Below are 22,690 nucleotides of genomic sequence, written 5' to 3'. Positions count from 1 at the left end.
GTGGTCATTTAACCGAGACATTGTGCACATTGCTTTAAGCAGCATTATTGCAATTGAAGGACCAAGTTTTACACATGCGAAACGTGTTGCAATTCAGAAAGTGTTTTAGCACCTTTTTTTCTTTCAGCTAATTTAGCTATCTACCTGACTAAAGAACCTGTTTTACCTGGCTTTGTTATCTTTTAGTATATCTGCCTATGAGTTTTTTTCCTCTATATGTAAAAATACAAGTAGTCCACGAGTTATGACGGTTCGGCTTGCAATTTTTCGAGCTTACGATGATGATAGCGATGAGAAAAATGTTTTAAAATACTTTAATTTTCTCGCTGCATTTCAATTCTTCTCTTATATGTTGGGACGCTGCCAGGATTTACACATCTTACGCCTTGTGACATGCCTTACTCTTGCCAGCAGTCGACAGAGTCCTTTTGTCTTGGTGTTTTCTGTGTTTTTGTGTGTGTCCTAAAGCCAGACACTGAAAGAGTCCGTCCTCCACTTGCGATTTGATGCTCGTCCACGCTCCCACACCCTGCTGATGGTTTTATGTTCCCTGCAAGTATTTCTTCTTGACTTAGAAGTTGAAGCATTTTACACTTTACATTCAATAGACACACTGGACTGAGTGTGTTTTTTTTTAGCAAAAAGTTTAAATTCTGTTACTTGTTATTAATGTACTTGAGGGCAACTAGACAACACAAACACAGACACCACTAGTCTAAAAGGTGTGGCTTCTTTATTCAAACTTTCTTCAAAAGGACACATATAAGTATATGTACATCCTGCTGCAGAAGCATTTAAATGCTAGCAGCAGTTAGAAAGGACCTTTCTAATGGTTTAGTGTTAAATGCACTATATTTTTTTTTTATTAATTTGGAGTTTCAATAACATACATGTATACAAGTTTTGATGGATGGATGGATGGATGGATGGATGGATGGATGGATGGATGGATGGATGGATGGAGCAATTAAGCTTAGAAAAGTAAAGATAGTCAAATATAATAACAAATGACAACAAAAGACAAGAGCTAGGGAAAGTGTGCAGTGAAACCGGTGAAATTAGAATTAGAATCAGGTTTTGTGGTGTGCAAATAGTAGAAGCATAGTTTTGAGGATCCAGTGTGCTGCCCAGTCTTACGCTTTGTTTGCATTGAACGCTAATCAACTAAACTTAAAGTGGTAGCTTAGGTAATAATGTATGGTGAACTGGTGTCCCTGTTGTGCATTAATACAAACTAAGATCAACTTGAACATATTTGTAACAATAGTTCTTTTGTAACACACGTGTTTGTGCTTTCTACTGGCCAATGGTTATAAGATCATATTATATAAAATATATATTATTTTAATCTGGATACTTTTTATTTGCAGTGGGCTTCTGTATCAAGCTAAATGTAAAAGGATTCATTTGGAAATAACTAGTTTGAAGATTCAGAATTTTGTTTGTACACTGATATTGAGTCAAAATTCTTCAAAATGTTATACATCAGAAGACTAACTAATGTAAAACCCTGATTGATTGACTTCAAATGGTATCATTAGCCTGCATTAATGCATTTTTATATTTTGATAGCTTGTAGCAATAACAAATGCTTCTTTTTATTAGGTCTATAGCATTTTGTAGACATCCATATTCAGGCTGATTTATACTAATTCACTGTGCCAGAGTTCCCAGAATACCATTAAAAACATTTAGTAAATAGCAGTCTTTATTTTTACTGACATTAATATGAACATTTTAAAAGTAGGAACAAAGTAGGAAAAAAGTATAGGAATGCTTGACTAAGTAAGTGTTTTTTCCCAATCTCTTACCACAGTGTTGAAAACACAATTGTAAAGGATGTCCTTGGATGGACTGTTTATACTGTAGTCAGCAGGTTTATGACAGCTTTGTAGTTACCTTTGTTTAGTTTCAGCTGTATTAACTGTCATAGATTCACTTACTTGATTTGATCAATTTCTAATACTGTTTAAATTATACATCGTTTTTCATGTCATTGTCATTGCATCTGTAGACTGGGTAAATTAGAAATTTAACAAATGGTCACTAAAGACACTGACCTCAGTGGATATCAGGAAGTCATGGCTAGTGTAGCTGCTTTGAACCTAACCAACACCTCCTGAAAGGGTTTTTAGTGCATCCAGCCATTCAGATGCAGGTCAGGTTTCTGACTTAACTTCCTCTCACTTTTTTCATTGGGAAAAGTGGAAATAAGAATGAGGAAAAGAGAAGAAGGGTTAGCGACGCCACTGGCAACTGGACATAATCTTTTTTTTCCAAGTTCACAATTTCAGTTCATTTATAAAGACTTTAATAAATATGTTTAGTATTAACTGTGTGTGTATGTGTGTGTCAGACAAAGAGAAATCGAGAGAAAGAGAGCTCTGTGTGTGTGTGTGTGTGTGTGTGTGTGTGTGTGTGTGTGTGTGTGTGTGTGTGTGTGTGTGTGTGTGTGTGTGTGTGTGTGTGTGTGTGTGTGTATGATAAAGCCTTCAGGCGATACATAACAGTTCTTGCAGAATTCCGATCTTTTGAAGGCTTGTAAATATCTAGCTTGAATACCCAGGTTAAAAATAAGCCCTAATCAAAGCCCCTGCTGATAAAGGAAATGATGTGGCTCGGTGTCTGTAGAGAATGCTGAGTCTTCGCTGTGATGTATTCTTTATCTGGTGGTCTGTGCAGTGAAGAATCCAGAGGCTCAGAGGCTGAACAGTGCGTCTCTGTTGCCCACGGCCTGCTGGGACTTGGCCTGAGAGTGACTCCACTCATATTAATCATTAATGTGGTTCCCAGGTGTTTGAGCTGTTATTCGGCTGGCACTGAGGTTGACGGGTATGCCTCTCATCCACTCTACCCCCTTCTATTTCTCCCTCTTCCCTTCTGTAATCTCCTGAGGCCACTCCAGCCAGCTGAGGAGGTAAGGCTGTGTGCGCTCCGTCTCTCAATCCCTGAATTTGGAAAGATTGCTTCAATTAATCAAACTGCAGGGTTCCATAAGCCATTAGTCACCATTTTAAAATCTTTATTTATTTATTTACTTTTTGCACCCATGCTGCTCTTTCTAACTACACAAAAAGTGATTTGTTTATTTATTTATTTATTTATTACTTTTTTGCCTACTTACTTAATTACTTTTTTTCCTTCTTTTTTTTTCATAAATTTAAGTTTTTTTTATATTTCCAATTTACAAATGATTTACACTTTTTTTTGGCATGTACATCCTTTAAAGAGTAACATAGAGCAGAAATCACTGACATACACTGATGCTCAATAGCTCACAGTGTTGTCAAATCATAATTAACTGCATTTATCTTATTCATATAAGTCCAAATCTGGCATGTGCGCTTGACAGACAGATGCAGATGCTCAGGCGTGCCCCTTTGTCTTTGCTGCCGATTGCAGATCATGTGTGCATGATGGACAGCATCTGCTCAGTCTTTCAAACCCCCCCTCCCACCCTCTATTTTCACTTCCCATTTCCCGTCTCGCTCTCTTTCCGTCCAAGCGGAACTTGTCACCTCTTCATGTTCCCATATTCTTTTATTCCTCTGCCATGGCTCAGGGAGAGGAACAAACAGACAGATGTCTTCTTTTCGACCACCTGCAGACCTCTCCACCTACTCATTAGCGCTGTTCCTTCTTCAGCCTGCATCCAGGCCCACGTTCATGCCCACTGTCAGTAACACCAGGGCTTTTCAACTTGGCAGGCATTGATCACCAACGATTTCCTGTCAGTAGACTTAAAGATTGATTACGTTACAATTGATTGTTTGTGTGTGTGCATGTGTTTGTGTGCTTTGGGAGGTGTCTATATGTTAGTGTGTGGGTGTTTGAAAATAGACGTGGTTTATAAAGCGTTTGACAACTGCTGACCTTTCACTCCTGAAGCTTATGTTCATTCGTCTCCATTTGTAATGACGACAATGCACAAATTCTTAGGAGCCCATTATCTTTCAAATCAAGTTGTCTATCTTCCAAAAGTGGAACAGAAGGTTGTGGAAACATATTCCTTTTTAGGGAAAGTAGCAAGACCTTTTGTTATGTTTAAATGATTGCAGTGGTGGACTGACAGCTGACCTCACCATTGTACAAGAGTGATTCATTGACATTTCATAGTTCTGTGCTTGTTCTTGATAGTCTGTTCTGACAAATAAACATGGATATTATGAACACATTACCAGATAGTGCAAGTATATAGTCAGGTCCATATGTAAATTTTGACTCTGTACACCAACAATGCCTGGAAATTAGGTGTAAACTTTTAGTTTTAAATCAAGATGTTTAACATAAATATTGCATTCATTCTTTAGGGTTAGGGTTATGTTAGTTTCAGGCTTTTTTTTTTAATACATTTCCTCCATTTCGCACTCAAAACTAAGTGGACAAACTAATCAAATCGTGCAAATCTGGAACCCATGGCCATAGTCCAAAGCTGAGTTACTTTGCTAGGTCTTTGCCTTCAGTTGTTGTTTGTTTTTGGCTTGTGTGTGGGTTTGTTCTTTTTTATTTTATCTTCAAAGGCAAGCAGTTCAAAAAGCAGCTCAGTTGAGTTGAGGTCAGGTGACGGACACATTCATTTAGGAACATTACATTTCTTTGCCAAGAAGCTCTTGTGTTGCTTTGTGTTATATTTTGGGTCATTGTCCATCTGTGTTGTCAAGTGCTATACTTTCAGTTTTGCAGCATTTGACTTTATTGGAGCAGAAAGTATAACTCTATACTGTACATGTCCATGACAGGTGATGTGATATGCTTTGGATCATGAGACACTACTTTCCTTCTCCAAACTCTTCTCTTTCAATAATTCAAGTAACAGTTAATCTTGTTCAAAACTGGTTATGTTTTCTAGCAGTGTAATTTGGCCTTTCTGTTTGAGTGCTATCAGTGTTTTGCATCTTGAGATAAACCTTCTCATGGTCCAAAGCATATCACATCATCAAAATCACAGGAATCACATAAATTGATTATAGAATTTGACCCCAAAAGTGTTCTTTTGTTAGCTAGATGTTTTGAAGGGTTTTATTGAAAATAACGCCTGTCCATTCAACTGCTTTTGAGTCAAGTGTCCAATTAGATTTTAGCTATGTAATAATAACTATAAGTCTTCTTATTTAATGGAATGTTTTGTTAAACATCTTGAGTTAAATCTACAAGACATTTTAATCACATCTTGATTGCTTACTTTTAAAACCATTTTGGTGGTGTAAAGAGACATAATTATGAAAATTTCACCAAATACTGTCAAATTTTGTCCATATACTTTTGGAGCAAAGTAGAATTTTTTTTAAGCTTTTAAGCTTGCTGGGGAAAATAAATAAAAAATAGAACTGGTGATGAAATTTTGGTCAGTGGGAATATACAGTAGAAGTGTAACAGACTGAGAATGAGTGGCCTTTTTATTGTGAAAACACAGATGCTATCTGTCCTGATTCTGTTAATTTGGGTGCATGCCAAGAAAAGCACACAAAGCAGATTATTTCGTGACGCCAACTGCCGAAGGAACGGTTTATTTTAGTAATTTGAGCTATTTATCCCAGAACAATACCAGGGTTTGATTTGAAGACACTTAGTTTTCAAGTTCATCAAGAGAAGAAGTAAATAAATCAGAGGGCCTGGTGCACTTCACAGATGATGACACGCCACCGCATGAATGCTCAAACAACTAGGATAAGCGAGAGACAGGTCTTTTGTCTTTATAGGCTCATTAGACTTGCTGATGTAACCAAAGTGTCATTTGATTTAGCTGAAGTTTGTGATCATGCTCTTTTGTCTCACAAAGATGTCAAGATCACTTAGGGTTTTAGTGAAGAGAGCCCTGTCTGATTGTGATAGGAAACAAGACATCATATTTTATGCCTTTTTCAATTAGAGCCTCTCAAAGCACTGAATATTGAACAATGCATTCAATAGACTGAATAATAATGTAGGCTATTCATCATAAAATACCACTTATAATAAGTGAGGTGTAATAAACATTTAAACATAATTTAACTGTAACTTTGTTTACCCTTTGTGAAAGTAGTTTCCTCTGGATTTCTAATCAGGACTTGCAAAAGTGCTACATACAGTATTAGTACTATTGATACTAGTAATATGGTAGCTAGTGATAATACATCTTTTTTTCCCCTCTCTCTTTCCTTCAGCTGATTCAATCTAGGTTAAAGAAAACACCACACTGACTGAGAAGCTTGATAGCTGCAGGTATGTGAGTCTACTCAGTACAATGAAGAACTCATTAAGAACTAAATTAAGCTTGTTTCCAAAGCAGACGAAAAGTCTGTTTCCATTTCTAAACTCCGAAATTTTTGGGCTTGTTTTTGTTGAATGTTTTTCTAAAAGTGTATGCATTTACGGACATGACAACCCTACATACCAGCAACTGGCTTTCTTGGCCAGTAAGCTAATGTTTCATTAGCCATGTATAATTTTTCTTACATTCTAATACATTCTTTGCCTTGTTATATGCTCCTAGTAGCATATCTAAATGGATCACACAAAGCATTTTGAATATTTCCAACAACTAAACATTAAAACCATGGCTCAGGCAGTGCTTAATTTATATGCAGTAAAAATTAATTTTACCGAGCACAATCATATTGTCTCTTAATGAAATTTACATGCTGCATACTATTATGCCATTATTGTGTTACTGTTACATCTTATTTAGAAGAATCCAGTGAATATGGTGTAATATTTTACATTAGTGCAGTCAAGTCTATAACTAATTCTGATCATGAAAAGATGAGGCCAGTTCTCAAAGGTATTATACACATTAAAAAAGTAGTAAAGGTTTATATAGAGTTATTTAAAAAATCTACATTGTGCATTAGAGGTGTTAGACGACGTTTAACCAGTCGTAAATTGTTCTGAGCAATGAGTACATGAAAATGAGGAAATTTGTTCTGACTTCCCAGTTGCAGAGGGAATTGAAATGTCTGGCACATTTTTATTGAGCTCGTCCAAAGTGGGTCAGCAGATTAGGCAGTCAGTGGGCCATTCCATTCAGCCAGAGAGGATATATTACAGTGGCAACTCCAAAAGCTCCCAGTATGTTTAACACCATGTAGAAATCAATTTGATTGGTGCCAGTGAGGTGAGAGCTACTCTTTATCAAAAAAAGCTCAGCGTAAATCTGTTCAATCATTTCAGTTTCACTCAAGCTGTGTTTTCGCTCTACAATTCTTTAGTGTTTTTACAAAGAGATCAGGCACCTCACTGTAGGGGATTATATTTGTAGCATTTATACATTTGATTATGTCATTGCCTGGACTGGGGATGATCTATGATGGATCTTGATATTATTTCTGGACTTTAACTGATATAAATGCAGACAAATATGCCAGCAGAAATGAACACAAGTAAACTGGAAGCTGTTTGATATTTAAGAAAGCAATATCTAACCATATAAAATAAAAAACAAATGATCATAAATGTACATAGGTATATGAGAACAAATTGCACTGATTAAAACACTTTGAATTATTAACAATTATTAATGAACAAACTACTCTGCTGCCACTGTACAAAGTGCGGATGAAGAAATGGAAAGTGTGTTACCGGAGATGAAATGTGCTGCAGATTTATGAGCTAATAGATCCAACTGTCTTACTGTCTGCAGCCATCCAATTTTTACCTTAATTTCTGAAGCAAGTTATTGTCTAATCAAAGGGAGAAGCTTCAATAAACCAAATAGTTCTGTCCTAAATGTACTTATTTATAACTTGTTCTTAATTCATTCTCCAAGTTCTCTCATAAATAAACACAAGGATTGTGGCTTTTTGTGTTGTATTGAATCTCTGAACACTCTGAAGTCTCTGCTTTGCTTTATTTTTTGTTTGGGCAATCAGTGCATGTTACAGCACAGGTTGTTAGATTACTGTAGGAAGGATTGATTGCGTTTGCATAGTGACAGAGAGCTGTAGTGGCGTGTTCGTCATATTGGCAGTGGTCTAAATAGTTTTTCCTAAATGGAGCATGCTTCCATAGAGTCCCTCTGCTTTCTGGAACAGGGCGTGTCGTCAAGACAACCAGTAGCCACAAAGAACCTTCTCAGTCCCATTGAGAGGCACGAGAAAGAGGGGCTTTTGTGCAGGGCAGTGGCACTGTGGGTGGGTGTTAATGTATGCATTTTTATCTGCAGAAGACATGAATAAGCATTTGAGCTTATCTTTGTACGTGTTTTGTGTCTCCAAGTCTGGCAAAGATTTATCTTGTGGAGAGCTATGTGACTGTACCTGAACGAAAAAATGAGTTGATATCAAGAGTCAAGATTTATGAACATACTTTTGACGTGAATAGTCCATTACTCTTTTTTTGGTTGAAGGCAACTTCAAAGCATGCTGTGCTTCTAAAAAAGTGGAGGAAGTGCAAATTTTTAGGTCAGGCTCACATTGTTTGTGTTCTTTTTTGTAACAAGCTCTTTATATATGACTGTAGGGCATTAGAGCAGGTGTGAGCAGCTATCTGTCTTGACTGTCCACTCATGATTGGAACACCTGGGACAGATTTTAGTAACAAGTCTGAACAGCATCAAAGTCACTGTATGGATTTGTAGCATGTTTTGGAGGGACCTATCGAGCAGATAATAAAATATTTACTTAGGTTCTGATACTATTCTTGAATTTCTGATACTGCTCTCTGTTTATCCAGTGTTTAAGCATGCTAGCAGAGCCACATTGTTTCTTTTCCCCAATAGTCTAATCTGTATTTAGATAGTAGAATCTACTTTATAGTGTTCCCCAAAGCACATGAATACCACCCACTGGACATTACTTCCACATAATGCTCCAGAGCTCTCATTGGACACAGTCAGACTGGGCACATTGTCAACTGCAACAGCAGAGAAGTTGATTAAATATAGTTTAAATTGTGTCACCAGCACAAACACAGCATGTGACCGACAATGCATGCAGTTTGTTTATTTATCTCACAATTGTGATAGCCATTAAAAAACAAATCAAAATGAAAAGCAATTCAGATCTACATATTCTAATATTTCATATGACAAACACAAACACAATTTTTGTGTTATGAATAAAGAAATATTTAGACTAGGTTATGCACTTTCTATGGTAAACTGTCAATATGTACTCTATGCACAAAAGCTGCCACAATCACTTTTTAATTCAGTTTATTTTTTATATTTGCTTAGCATTTAATCAATGGACACTTTCACAAAGCAGCTTCACATACAACTCCAATTTTTAAAAAGTGTACACAGTAAATAAAATATAGAATGCAATGATTTGCAAATTTATTCAGTTATAGAACATAGAAAACAGATCAAATGTTTGAGGAAATGTACCTTGTAAGGAAAAAATAAGGTAATTTTGAATTTGATGGCTGCAAAATGTCCCAAAAATCTAGAATTTGTAAGAGTCATTAAAATGAGACATTTAAAAAATTATTTTTGCAAGTAATTAGTTTAATTAAAAAGTCAGTAAGATGATGCAAATAGTGTATCTGAGAAAGGCAGAGTCTGTTAGGAATAAAGATGCGCAGTCTGTTAAAGACTGTGAAATCTGAGAAAATATGAGAAATCTCTATCCATAAGAGACAAGGGTGAAAATCTATATTGGATGCCTGTAATCTTCAGGCCCTCAGGCGGCACTGCATTTAAAACAGTTATGATTCTGTAATGGAAATCACTGCGTGGGCTCATTAACACCTCGCAAAATCATTGTCTGTGAAAACAGTTTGCCATGTCATCCACAAATGCAGGTTAAATCATTCATAGATGAATCCTGCAAAAGAAAAGGCATGCGTTAACATGATCCAGAAACCGCCATCCCTCCAGGGCCATCCCTCCTGGGCCAAAGCTCAATGCAGTTGTTTATGAATATGAATATGGGCATCAGAGTCATCTTCTAAATTCATTATGTTTTAACATGAAGTTTATTTTATTTAACTGCTCAGTGATGGAGACTTGAGTGCAAAGCCATTCATAGTAATTGCAGTCTTTAAGGCTATCCAAGAAAGACCATCCCCAGCCATGTTTATGTAATGTCATTGATCTTTATGCTGCCCATGTGGGGCTATCCTCAGCAGCAGTGAGTGGTTTTCAGGTTATTAGAACTCCAACGAGAAGTAGGGCAAAGTAGGATTTTTTTTATTTGGCAAATCAAAAAGAGATCCTTCAAGCATCTAGCAGCTTAAAGGGTAGTGCCAATGAATGAAGCCTGCTCATATCAACATAGGCATGGACAAATTTGGATATTTTATGCAAATGTATGTTTATTATAAATGAAACCATACTCAACATAGAGCATGAAGAGAAAATATTTTTGTAAATGTTTTGAAGTAATTATGGTGTTTTAAATGTTTAAATTATCAGGACACCAAACTGAACTTTTGCTATGTTTCCACACAGACCATTAATGAGGTGATACCGGAGAAACTGTACCTCTTTTAACTTTCATGCGGATTACATAATCAGACAATATTTGTTTTTCAATTTTAATTGATTTATTCATAAAAGTAGAAATTTCTAGACATTTTGTCTGTGAGGCAAGTATTCACTGAGATTCAGTTGTTTTTTTTTTAAGTGTCTGTTAAGAGAGATGACAGAGATGGCAAAGAGTGCCCCCTGTTTATTAATCTTCTGGTGCATGATATAGACAAAAATGTAAATAATGCATATGCTGGATCAAGTGATATTTTTTAATTTTTAAATTAACACAGTGATATATGTGATAATTACTTCTATGACTATTCCTGAAGCAATCTATTGGCCTTATCCTGTACTGTACATGTTCTGATATCATTATATGTCATTGTATTAGTATTGTTTTATGCTATTATTGTGTATCATATTATATTTTACAGTAATTTTTTAGTCTGCATTTTGTATCCTATATATTTTGGCATTCAAAGACAAGTGCTGTTGTTTAAAGTTGGTAGTTAAGACACAATTGAAGGATCTCACTGCCGACATTTCTACACAAGACAAATCAGGCAGCCTAAAACTCTGAACGATTTTACCTGTATAAATATGAATGTAGGGTAAATCTGCACTTAAACCACTTTAGAAATGTTGACTAAACATAAGTAGATGCAGTATTGCTCATGCTCAGGCATTGAGAGTTGGTGTGAGCAGAAAAGAAGTCACTTTAATTTCTGTGGTTGTGGTAAAGCTGAGTTAGCAACTAATTATAATGGTTCTGGTACTTATGTAGACCTGATGTCACATCTAGCACTTCTGCCAAAAGAAAACATCAGAAAGAAGACACTTTGAAATCTATTAAGATGAAAAAAAAAAAAGATTTTTGCAGTCCACAGCATATTTCCACAGCATATCACCCTTAAATCTCTTAAACAATACATATTTTTGAAGCTTCAACGCAAATGGATGAACTTCAGAAAATTTATAGACTAAACAAAAATATTAACCCAATAATCATTTGTTGTATTTGATATAAAATCCAGCATTTGTGTGATCATCTAATTAACCTGTACTCACATCTGGGACTGTTAAAGCATGACTTAACACTTCAATGAGCTGGTGGACAATGACTGCAGCCCAATATAGAAAGAACATTCTGAATAATTGAAAGGCCCCCAATCCACTCGCCTTTGCCAGAACTCCCCTGGATGTCTGGCCATTGCTTTGCTCTGTAGCTTTGAGTGTGGGGCCAGTGGTGAGGGGCTGAAATAACTGGCAGGCTTAAGAAGCAGGTGTGCATGTCCTCTGTATGCCATCTTATATTATTCAGCTGTCTTTTGATGGTGAGTCAGAAGAAAGTGCTCCTCTAAAGGTGCACTGGACCTCAGCCTACTGAAATGCAATTCAGCAATAACGACCATGAAAGCGGTATTCTTTTTACATCCTTACGGATTTCTACCCTTTTTTATTTCCTGAAACAGTAAGAAAAAAAAAAGATAATTTTGCAAACTTAAATTTGGTTTTAATGAAGATCCGTTTGCCCTTATTTTTTTCAATTGATAATTATTACTGGGTTTTTGTTGACAGTTCAAAACCCCATTATCATTATATTTGCATTATTTCACACTTTTATGGAGATGTATTTGCATGCCATTACAGGTAAAGGGTTTCATTTAATGTCCACAGCAAATGTGTAAGGCAATCATGGGCACAGATTCACTCAAAATGGACAGTTGATGACTGGAAGAAGACCAGGATTTTGCAATTCTCATCTGTCTGGTTGTGAATTTGGTCTAGTACATAGATAGCAATTTTAAAGAAAAAGAATGACATTGACTGTTCCAATAGATAATACTGAAGACATGTTATGCCATGTAGAAGTGTAGACTAATAATGCAGGAAGAGTTTTAACAGAAACACATGAGACAGATATGTGTTTTGAGGGATTGCTCAGCGGACTTGTAAACTCTAATTAAACTGTCATTCTTATATTTAAGTTCAAGTCAATGACTGGTTTCAGTAGTAAGTAACCCTAGAAAATTGTATATAACAAAGACAAGTTCAGAAAAATTGTTTAAATAAATTAAATACTTTCAGGTCCTTCAACAGTGGCACATAGCCCTATTGGTTTGATATGAAAATAATTTATTTTTTATGGCTTTGGCATGTAAATCTTGTAAATCAATAGGCTGAATTAAATTTAGAATTTTTTTTATTTTATTTTAAAACAAAATAAAAAAAAAATGAAAACAACAAGATCAATCAGATCAATGATTTTAGGTTGTTAGGGACACTGTTTTCTGACTGTTGTCAAGCAACCAGAGAAATAATGAACATGAGCATTTTAACATGTTCCAGTATATAACTTAACCCTCAAAAAATGCAGGGGTTGATTAGCAGATACAAACGCTCTTTGAAAAAGGTATAGTAGTACTGGTCTGTACACCGGTCCAGGCCTCTGAAACTGTCTGCAATATAAACTTCGATACAGTGAAACCCCCTTATTCGTGGGGGTATAAGTCCTAAAGAATACATGAATAGTAGCGAACGTCTCTAGGTTACGTATGTAACCCTAGTTCCCTGAGGGAATGAGATGCTGCATTAAAACGGTTTGGGAACGCCATGCATTGTCCACGCTCTGAATCGACACAGTCGATTTTGCTTCTCCTGGTCTGAGCTAGTAAAGGAGGAGGGAAGAATGCCCGCAGTATGACAAGTCGTGAGGGAGCCGTAGGCACCTTAGGCACATACCCAGGTTTAGGGTAGAGAAATAAACATGTCAGGGGTAAACTCCAGGAGAGATGGGGTCACAGACAGAGCCTCCAGGATATCGCCAAAAGAAAGGCGGTCTTTACCGACAGGTACCTAAGGCCCACCTCAGCCAAGGGCTCGAAGGTGGACTCAGATAGAGTTGCCAACACAATAGCCTCAGCCACGTCCGCACTATGGTGTCCAGCCCCAGTGGGGCTGGGTGAGAGAGAGAGAACCAGAGAGGACTGTGCGAAGTCTCCGGAGTCGCAAACAGATCCACCCTGGCTCTGTAATATCTCTGCCATATCTGCTCCTCCACCTCGGGGTGGAGCCTACATTCCCGGGCCTCGGCCCTTGCCTTGAAGGGGCATCTGCTTTTGATGTATGAGACCACTGACATGGACCAGCACGTGCTGATCTCTCAGGTCCCGGAGGAAGTGTTTTAGTGCTAAAAGGCACAGCCATTATCTCCAGGCAGTTTATGTGCTATAATCGATGTAGCTTGTTGCACCGACCTTGGGCAGAGCGGCCACTTATGACCACTCCCTACACCATATGGGATGTGTCTGTCTTTAGCATTACCTGATGACAAGGAGTTCCCAAGATGGGGCCCTGAAACAGGAACGTATGTTCTCTCCATATAGCTAAGGTTTAAAGAGCTCGCTTCAAGACCTTGATAGTACGGAGTGGGTTGCCCCCTCAGGAGAACCCTCTATTTCTGACCCACCACCGGACAGGTTTAATATGAAGTAGGCCAAGTGGGATCACGTTCGACGATGCCGTCATGAGACCCAGCAGCCTCTGGAACTGCTTCACAGTGAGTGGTTGGCCTTCTCTTACTCTCCCGACTGCTGTGAGGATGGCTGCGATCCAGGTGGAAGACAATTGTGCCCGCAACACGGTCTACGCACAAAAGGTGGTTCTCTGCAATGGAGAAAGCACAGTCTTCCCTGCGTTCAGTCTTAACCCTAGCTCCTTCATGCAGGCGAGAACGACATCTAAATGCCAGACTGCTCTGATCAAGCTAATATCAACCAATCATCGATATAGTTCAGAATGCAGATGCCCTGAAACCGTAGCGGGGCTAAAGCCACATTCATGCACTTTGTGAAGGTGCGGGCTGAGAGTGCTAGGCTGAAGGGGAGGACCCGGTATTGGTAAGCTTCATCCCCGAAAGCAAACCTCAGGAACCTCCTGTGAGCAGGAAGGATGGCTATGTGGAAATAGGCTTCCCTTAGATCTACCGTGACAAACCAGTTCTTGAACTTGATCTGAGATACTACCTCTTTGACGGTAAGCATCCTGAACCTGAGCCTCATGAGTGAGCGGTTCAAAGAGACCTAGGATTGTCCGCAATCCACCGTCCTTTTTCGGAACAACGAAGTACTGGCTCTATTAGCCTTCACCACTGCCCATTTGTTTGAGGAGGGGACCCCCCATAGTTTGGCCGACTCCTTCGATCTGGGCCTAGCTTTCAGGCTTTGCGCTCACCGAGCAGCCCCATGAGAGCGGCGGGGAAGTACCACTGAGACTCCTGAACCTGTCGGTGATCGCCCTTACCTACAGCGTTGCCTGAACAGGCCAGGGGGAGCCACCGGGCTGTTCAGAAGGAAAGCCCTGTCCCTGTCAGGATCTCTGCTTACAGGGTTACTAGAGATGACATGGACTGACCTACGGCATGACCGTGAGGGTTAGGTCACAGCGCCCCGTAACTCCTTAATTGTCAGCCCCAGAGCTGAATCCCTTGTCCATATCTCATAGCAGGTCAGTCTGGTATGCCTGCAACACACTCATCGTGTGGCTGCACAGACTCACACACAAAGTGCTTACATGAACAATCAGAAGCTCAACCATTTTGTAGCTTCCTGGATGTCGCCCGCTGATGATGTCACGACTTGCCCATTGGCCGGATTTTACCCAAAGCGTTTCGATGCAGCACCAGTTCTTGAAATGGAACCTTGTATACTGAACATACTGTATATGCCTATGATAAAGTTTTATTAAAGATTAGGCACAATAAAACATTATAATAATAATAATAATAATAATAATAATAATAGTAATAATAATAATAAAAAACTTTCTTTTGTATAGCGCTTTTAAAATAAGTTTCTCAAAGCGCTTGACATAAAAGATGAAATTAAAAGATACACATAATAATACAGACACTAAAACTAACCATACAAAAAATAAAAACCCAATAAATCACAAACAAAGAAGTCACATAAAAGCTACCCTAAAAAAGTACGTTTTAAGATGGGATTTAAAAACACCCAGGGATTCTGAATTCCTAATCTCGGAGGGCAGGGAATTCCACAGTTTGGGAGCCAAGGAAGAAAAAGCCCGATCACCCACAGTTTTTAGCCGTGTTTTTATGGGCAGTTAGAAGACCATCTTCAGAAGAGTGTAGAGCATGTGAAGGTGTGTAGGGGGTTAACAGCTCACACAGATATTGAGGGGCCAAATTATTCAAGGCCTTATAAGTGAGCATGAGAATTTTAAAATCAATACGAAAACTAACAGGAAGCCAGTGCAATTTTTCCAGGATAGGTGTGATGTGTTCCATTGCACAGGTCCTAGTCAGAATTCTAGCAGCTGAATTTTGTACCAACTGTAATTTACTTAGGGTAGCTTTAGGAACTCCAGCCAGCAAAGCATTACAGTAGTCAAGACGTGAAAAAACAAAAGTGTTAATCAACTTTTCATATCATTGCAATATAGCAACAGCTCTTATTGCCTTTTAGAGCCATTTCTAACCGAAATAAGAGTTAGACAAGCACAGTGATAATTTTTGTAACTTTTGAGTTTATTTTGTAACTTTATTTTGCAAAGCTAACTTTTGTTTAAGTTTTAAGTTTTTCTACAAAAACAAAATAAACAGAGTAAGAGTTGCGATGAAGTGCTTTGAAAGCTCACCCACTGTACTCATTGTACCTCAAGGCCAACATGGAGAAAATGAGCAGAAGCGACTTCCCACATGTACTGCATTGTACATCTTTCATATGTATATGAAAGATCCACTGATCTTTCATACGCTTTACAATATAGTTATGTAATTTTCCATTTCTACATGTATACAAGTAAATTTTGTATACAAGTAAAATTTTATTATTAAAAAAGCATTTAATGGCACATCTACTGTGTATGGTTGTGTGTGGTTCAAATTTTAGATTAGAATTGAATGAAGAGATGGTTTATAGCAAAGAGGAGAGAAAAAAAAGACACCCCTCTGTGTTACCATTCATGTTCCCATTGAGTGTCTAACCTTTGGGGTGAGGGTGGGCCTATTTATAGTGTTGTGGGTCTTGTTGTCATGGGAACTCTGTGTTTTAGGACTTGGGTACTTGTTCAAGATGACTTGAAGAGCCTGAGAACTTTTAGATAAGTCAAGCCTGGTGTCATTTAGGCATGCTAGACCCTCAACAGCTCTGTTCAATTCATGTCTGTTATTTCTGTCATTAATGTTTTGTGAGACTTACTGTGAGTCCCCTAAGAATAAAAAGCAGTCACTGATTGCTAACTACAGATGATGCTGTATGATTATGCTTCTCAAATTCATTCTCATATCACTGCTAAGTTGTTATTAAAAAAATTAAATGGTTTACTACAGTTTTTACACACTGAAAAATAGAAATAAATTAATAAATAAATAAATAAATAAATAAATAAATATTGCCTATTTTTGTAATTGACAGTGTACAGTATGTATCCACTACAAATTTTAAAAAAAGTAATGCTGTTTGACATATACACTATACGGTAAAACCCCATATGAAGCATAATTTGTTCGTGAATATTGCTCGTAGGTCTATTTGCTCATATTTTCGAACTAGTTTTCCCCATAAGAATTAATGATAAAGTGATTTAATCCATTCCGAAACCTCATTCTATCGCTTATTTTTGCACTTAAAAAGTAGCCTATTTTGACAAACAAATACACTGCAAATTACTGTACAGTAAAAATAATTTAACACTTACCCATGTGGTAGTGGTTAATTGCGAGTGTGAGATGCACACCACTCTTTACTTTTCGACTATTTCTTTCTTGGTTTCAAAGGTAATTCTATTTAATTTAGTTTTTCCAGCACCATCACTGATTTTCTTGGGACACATTTTTTAAGATTTCTAGTGAAATAAAAATATAACACTAAAAAAGTTAAGTTTTCACTGCACTGAGCAACGAGAGAGACTGAGCGACACGAGATCAACTAAGCAACTGATGCTACCCTCGGCCGAAAGTGGGGAACGTGGGTTTGCTCTTGCCTTCGAAATTGGCTCGCAAAATAGGGTAAAATTTACTGTATAGAAAAAGTTTTCATATCCCATATTCACAGCCATGTTTGGTTCTTACTCAAACTTTCCACAAAGTGGAAAGTTTCCAATTTTCTTTCACAAAAATGACCTGTTTCAGCATGAGAGTTCCCCTAGGCATAAAGTAAGGTCCATGATGATGCGGCTTGCCAAGATTAGTGTAATGTAACTAAACCTGCACCAAGCCCTTGGGATGATTAGGAACATCCACTGCTCCACAGGCTTCTTCACCTAACATACGTTTCTGACCTTACTAATGCTTTTGAGGCTAAACAAGCACAAATCCACACAACCATGAAACAATCTGTGACTGAAACTGTGGAATGGGATATTCAACAAGGACAGGTTTTACAAACTTTTGGTGTAAAGTAAATATTTAAACAAAAACATTTAAGTACATGCATTTATATACATTACATTAATACTATATATGAAATATATTTTAGTAAACTTTACATAAAAAAAGATAGCTCAAGCTAGAGATGAATGTAAAATTGTTGAAAACAGTTTTTTACTATTAATTTTACTATTAATTACGAACCCTGCGCACAACAACTACCAATCACATTAACGGTGAAAACACATCCATGAGTTTTTAGGAACAATAATTATATAACAGATTTTGAAAGTAGCTATGGAGCCATAGTAAAGAGCAAAAAAAACACTGTAAGTGCAAAAGACTTTATAATATGGAGGTTGAAACAAATTCGTAGAATTGTCCCTGACCATCATAATGATCAGAAAAGTCAGAGAAAACAACAATCAATCAAAAATAGTTGCAGGATGACTAGAATAGTATGATTTGAAAAGGTAGTTATAGTTGTATGATGTGTGTTGGTGTCTGTCCAAAGACCCTGTAAGTAGCTGCAAGTAGCCTCTCTTACACACTTTCCTTTCTGCTCTCTCTTTCTCTCTCTCTCTCTCTCTCTCTCTCTCTCTCTCTCTCTCTCTCTCTCTCTCTCTCTCTCTCTCTCTCTCTCTCTCTCTCTCTCTCTCTCTCTCTCTCTCTTCTCACTCTGCACCTTTGCTGTCTCTGTAACTCTGGTACTTTTTCTATTGTTGTCTCTCACTTTCTTTGTAGCTGCCAGCAGTAAGCAGCTGCCAGATTAGCTGCCGCATTAGAAATAGCGTCCATATGCAATAACTAGCAATTTGAAGACAAATCATCTCCATTCCAGCTCCTAATGTCATTAAATTGATATCTGAAAAAGCCTTTTTCACAGCGTGAAACCAGTCTCAACACTCTTTCGTGTGGTGAATGGTCACATTGTCCCCTGGGAATAATAAATTGGTTTCTTAATCACCCAGAGTGGCAGCTTCTCATGTTCATTGTCATGCCCAATGAGACGTGACACTCTATTGAAGCTATGAAATGTAGAATCAGTACCAAGCTTTCCACAACAGACATTAGTGTCTGTCCCTCCCCCGTGTGACTCTGACATGCTCCCTTAGTCCATGCATTCGTGCCCTCAGCTCCACAATGCTTGCCTTTTAGCCAATGGTTATTCGGCTGGGCAGGCATTCTGGGTAGAAGTTTGGTATTGTATATTTTCTGAGTTGTTGTTTGTGTGTGATCTATTGAAAATTATATCTGCTTTGGTGTGTTATTTTTTATACTGTGGTTTTAAAAAATTATAGCTAATATCCAATATTAGCAGTAAAGATTAAATAAAATGATAAATGAAACATAAAGTAAGTGAGAGAATGAGCAGGAAGTAGACGTGCATGCGTGCGCGCGCGTGTGTGTGTGTGTGTGTGTGTGTGTGTGTGTGCAAACATGATGCATCTTTTACTGTACGTGAACTGAGCAAAGTTGAAAGTGATATATCAAAGGAAACGTCAAAGGAAAAAAACACCCATCAGTTGTCAAGAGTTCTCTACATTATTAAGCTGCTATTAATTACATATAAATGATATAAAGCAAGGCATATAGTGATTTACAATATTTTATTTGCTTTACATTTTTAACAATTAAACAATCTTGTTCTCCTATTGTACCCATGAACATGCCCTATGCTACATGATAACCAAGAGGACAAAAGCCAACAGCAAAATAATAAAAATAATAAATAATAAAACACCATAATTACTTTTAAATATTTACAAAAATATTTTGTGTTCATGCTCTATATTGAGTGGTTTCACTATTAATAAACATGCATTTGCATACAGCATCCACATTTGTTGATTAGAGTATTGAAAACTTGAAAAGTATTAATATAAGGTACACTTATAACAGATAAATGTGTAATTAAGTTGCGATTAATCACGAGTTAACTCATGACAATCATGCGATTAATCCCAATAAAATATTGTAATTGTTTGACATCCATAGTTTAAATATGTTTACTATGTACACATGCACAGTGCCCATTAATGGACAGTGGCCCACTGCTGACCAGATTTTTTAAAAAATCTGAAATATAATCTGTAACATAATATGGTCCAGTTCTTTGTCATTTGTAAATAACTTTTATCTTTTTGTGTTTTTTCTTTAGTGCATTTGCAGTGCATTGTGGGATGGCACTTGTCTCCACCCTGCTTTCTTCGCTCATTCTGGGCATTTTGGAAAGCCTACTTGTATGTTGCCACTATCCACGCTTCTCATCCAATGACACTGTGTTCCAGCACTTGGCGCTGCACCCTGACCCTACCGTGGGCACGGTGTACATTGGTGCACAGGATCGCCTTTTCCAGCTGTCTGGATTGGACCGCTTGCTTCTGGAGGTGGAAGAGACAACAGGTCCTTTGAGAGACAGTAAGGATTGTCTTCCACCTGTAACTCCTGAGAACTGCCCACATTCCCGGTTAGTAAGTAACCACAACAAGCTGCTGCTGGTGGAACCCTATTCCCTCCAGCTTATTACATGTGGCAGTGTCCACCAGGGCACATGCCAGAAGCGCAGCCTGGCTAATGTCAGCCAAGTTCTCTTCTCTGCCGAAAGACCAATGGACACTCAATACGTGGCTGCCAATGACCCAACTGTCTCCACCATTGGACTTGTAGCAAGTCAGAGAGATGGGGCTCCACCCTTGCTATATGTGGGAAGGGGCTACGTGGGACGGGGTAGCCTCCCACCAATCTCCACCCGCCAACTTTCCTCTGAGCACATCTTTTCCTATGAGGAAACAGCTAAACTAGGTGTGGCTGGCCGCCTATCAGAGTACGACCACAATTTTATACATGCCTTTGCACGAGGGAGCCATGTCTACTTTTTATTCTTAAGACGCAACCTCAAAGCCACCTCCCGAGAATATATAACATACATAGCACGGATGTGCCTGGATGATCATGCATATTATTCCTACATCGAAGTTCCCCTGACGTGCCACTCTCGCTTGACAAAAAATTACAATCTCCTCCAGGGAGCACAGGTGGGTGGAGAGGTCCTGATGGCAGTGTTTTCAACATCATTGAATGGTGCCAGCATGCCGAGTGAAGAATCAGCACTTTGCCTTTACAGTCTGGATGATATTGACCACTGGATTGATGGTACACGAGACTTGTGCTACACACAGGATGGTCATAGAGATGGCACCAGGGTGGCATATATAGAGTATGAGGTTAAATCCAGCTGTGCCAACTTACCAAAAGTGAGAAAATCTTCTTTACACTTTTTCTGAATGTCACAAAAGGTACATGGGATGTACACAGAGTCTGCGATGTAAATAAAAAATTCAGGATAGTTAATTGTTTTTCAGGTTTTACTTAAACTTTGGATTTTCTAGGCATGGCATTTAAATAAATGAAGATCAAATATGTAGACTGAAGAAAGAAATATTTTTTTGTTTGTAGTTATATATAATAGGATGTAACCACTATTGAACAATTTTTTGTCTGTATAACTACTTTTAGGACACACTAAGTACCTATCCTTGTGGCTCAGACCACACTCCAAGTCCGATGGCCAGCCAGGAGCCAGTGGAAGCTGAAGCGGTTTTGGAGAGTCTTTCTGCTCGTTTCACTGCAGTGGCTGTCAGTGTGAGAGAGGGACATTCCATTGCTTTTCTGGGAGACTCCAAAGGAATTTTACACAAGGTAACTAAGACGGAGTTAGCATTGACATTCAAGCAATAGATGTTGACCAGCTGATTTTAGTATGTTATAGTTTCATTAGATTACAGCAGGGTGCAGCATTTAAACATTGCTATAAACTAATGTACAGAGTTGTGCAAGTTTGAGGGTTCTCCAGGTTGTGTGATCTTGCAGTTAAATGTCATAATATATTTTGACCCTGTCTACTGTTAGAGCACTGTCTGCTACAGGTAATAAACTGACTAGGCATAAGTATCGCCTACAACCGCAAAACAACTTGAACTATCACTTTACCATTCACACATTTGTTCATTTGGTGTAAATGTACATCAATCAGGCACAACATTATGTTAGTATAAAATTATGACCGCTGAAGTGAATAACTCTGATTATCTCTTCATCATGGAAACTGTTAGTCGGTGGGATATATTAGGCAGCAAGTTAACATTTTGTCCTTAAAGTTGATGTGTTATAAGCAGGAAGAATGGGGAAGCATAAAGATGTAGTTTGACAAGAACCAAAACGTAATGGCTAGACGACTGGGTCAGAGCATCTCCAAAACTGCAGCTCTTGTGGGATGTTCCTGGTCTGCAGTGGTCAGTATCTATCAAAAGTGGTCCAAGGAAGGAAGAGTGGTGAACTGGCGACAGGGTCATGGGCGGCATTGATGCAGTGAGGTCCGATCCAACGGACAAGCTTGTGTAGCTCAAATTGCTGAAGAAGTTAATGCTGTTAATGCTTGACAGCACAGAACTGTTTTGGCAGCAAAAAGGGGACCAACATAATATTAGGCAGTTGGTCATAATTTTAAACCTAATTAGTGGCCATAAAGTTGATTATGCCTGATCACTGTATATGAAGTCATATCACTATTTAGACTTAAACAGGCTGCCATAATTAGCATTAGCAGAATAAATAGCTAGGTACAGCAGGTTGCTAGCACCAACCAACATTGTATTGTCTTTTTGGCTAATTTAAGCAAAGTACTATACCTTTTTTTAACTGCCAATGCAGTGGAACAGGTATTATATAACTTACCTCTACATGCTAACACAGTTTTCATGTCGAGTTTTTTAAAAACTTTAATATGGTTGGGGGGGGGGGTCACTTTTTCTCTGAGTACAACTCCAGTTGTATTTGATGGGTTTTGCTTTCAGCTGTTGCTACACCACAGCTCTCTGCTTTATCTATCCCCATCTTCCTTGTGATTT

The 22,690-nt window shown here is 38.1% G+C and overlaps 1 protein-coding gene across 3 annotated transcripts in view; it reads left to right on the top strand.

Moving 5' to 3' along the window:
* plxnb1a (plexin b1a) overlaps nucleotides 1-22,690 on the top strand; it is a 55,308-nt gene that overhangs the window by 8,686 nt on the left and 23,932 nt on the right. Inside the window, exons 2-5 of one of the 3 annotated variants that reach the window (XM_046869929.1) lie at nucleotides 2,794-2,917; nucleotides 6,144-6,201; nucleotides 19,942-21,037; nucleotides 21,300-21,482. In XM_046869929.1, coding sequence (XP_046725885.1) covers nucleotides 19,964-21,037; nucleotides 21,300-21,482 — 1,257 coding nt within the window. In that variant the 5' untranslated portion in view covers nucleotides 2,794-2,917; nucleotides 6,144-6,201; nucleotides 19,942-19,963. The remainder of the gene's footprint in view (nucleotides 1-2,793; nucleotides 2,918-6,143; nucleotides 6,202-19,941; nucleotides 21,038-21,299; nucleotides 21,483-22,690) is intronic. The other 2 variants (XM_046869927.1, XM_046869928.1) reach the window with 2 other exon arrangements.

Source organism: Silurus meridionalis, chromosome 16 (assembly GCF_014805685.1).
Source record: "Silurus meridionalis isolate SWU-2019-XX chromosome 16, ASM1480568v1, whole genome shotgun sequence".
NCBI lineage: Eukaryota > Metazoa > Chordata > Actinopteri > Siluriformes > Siluridae > Silurus > Silurus meridionalis.
Note: the sequence above shows the minus strand (reverse complement) of the source record. Positions and strands in the feature narration are given on the sequence as shown.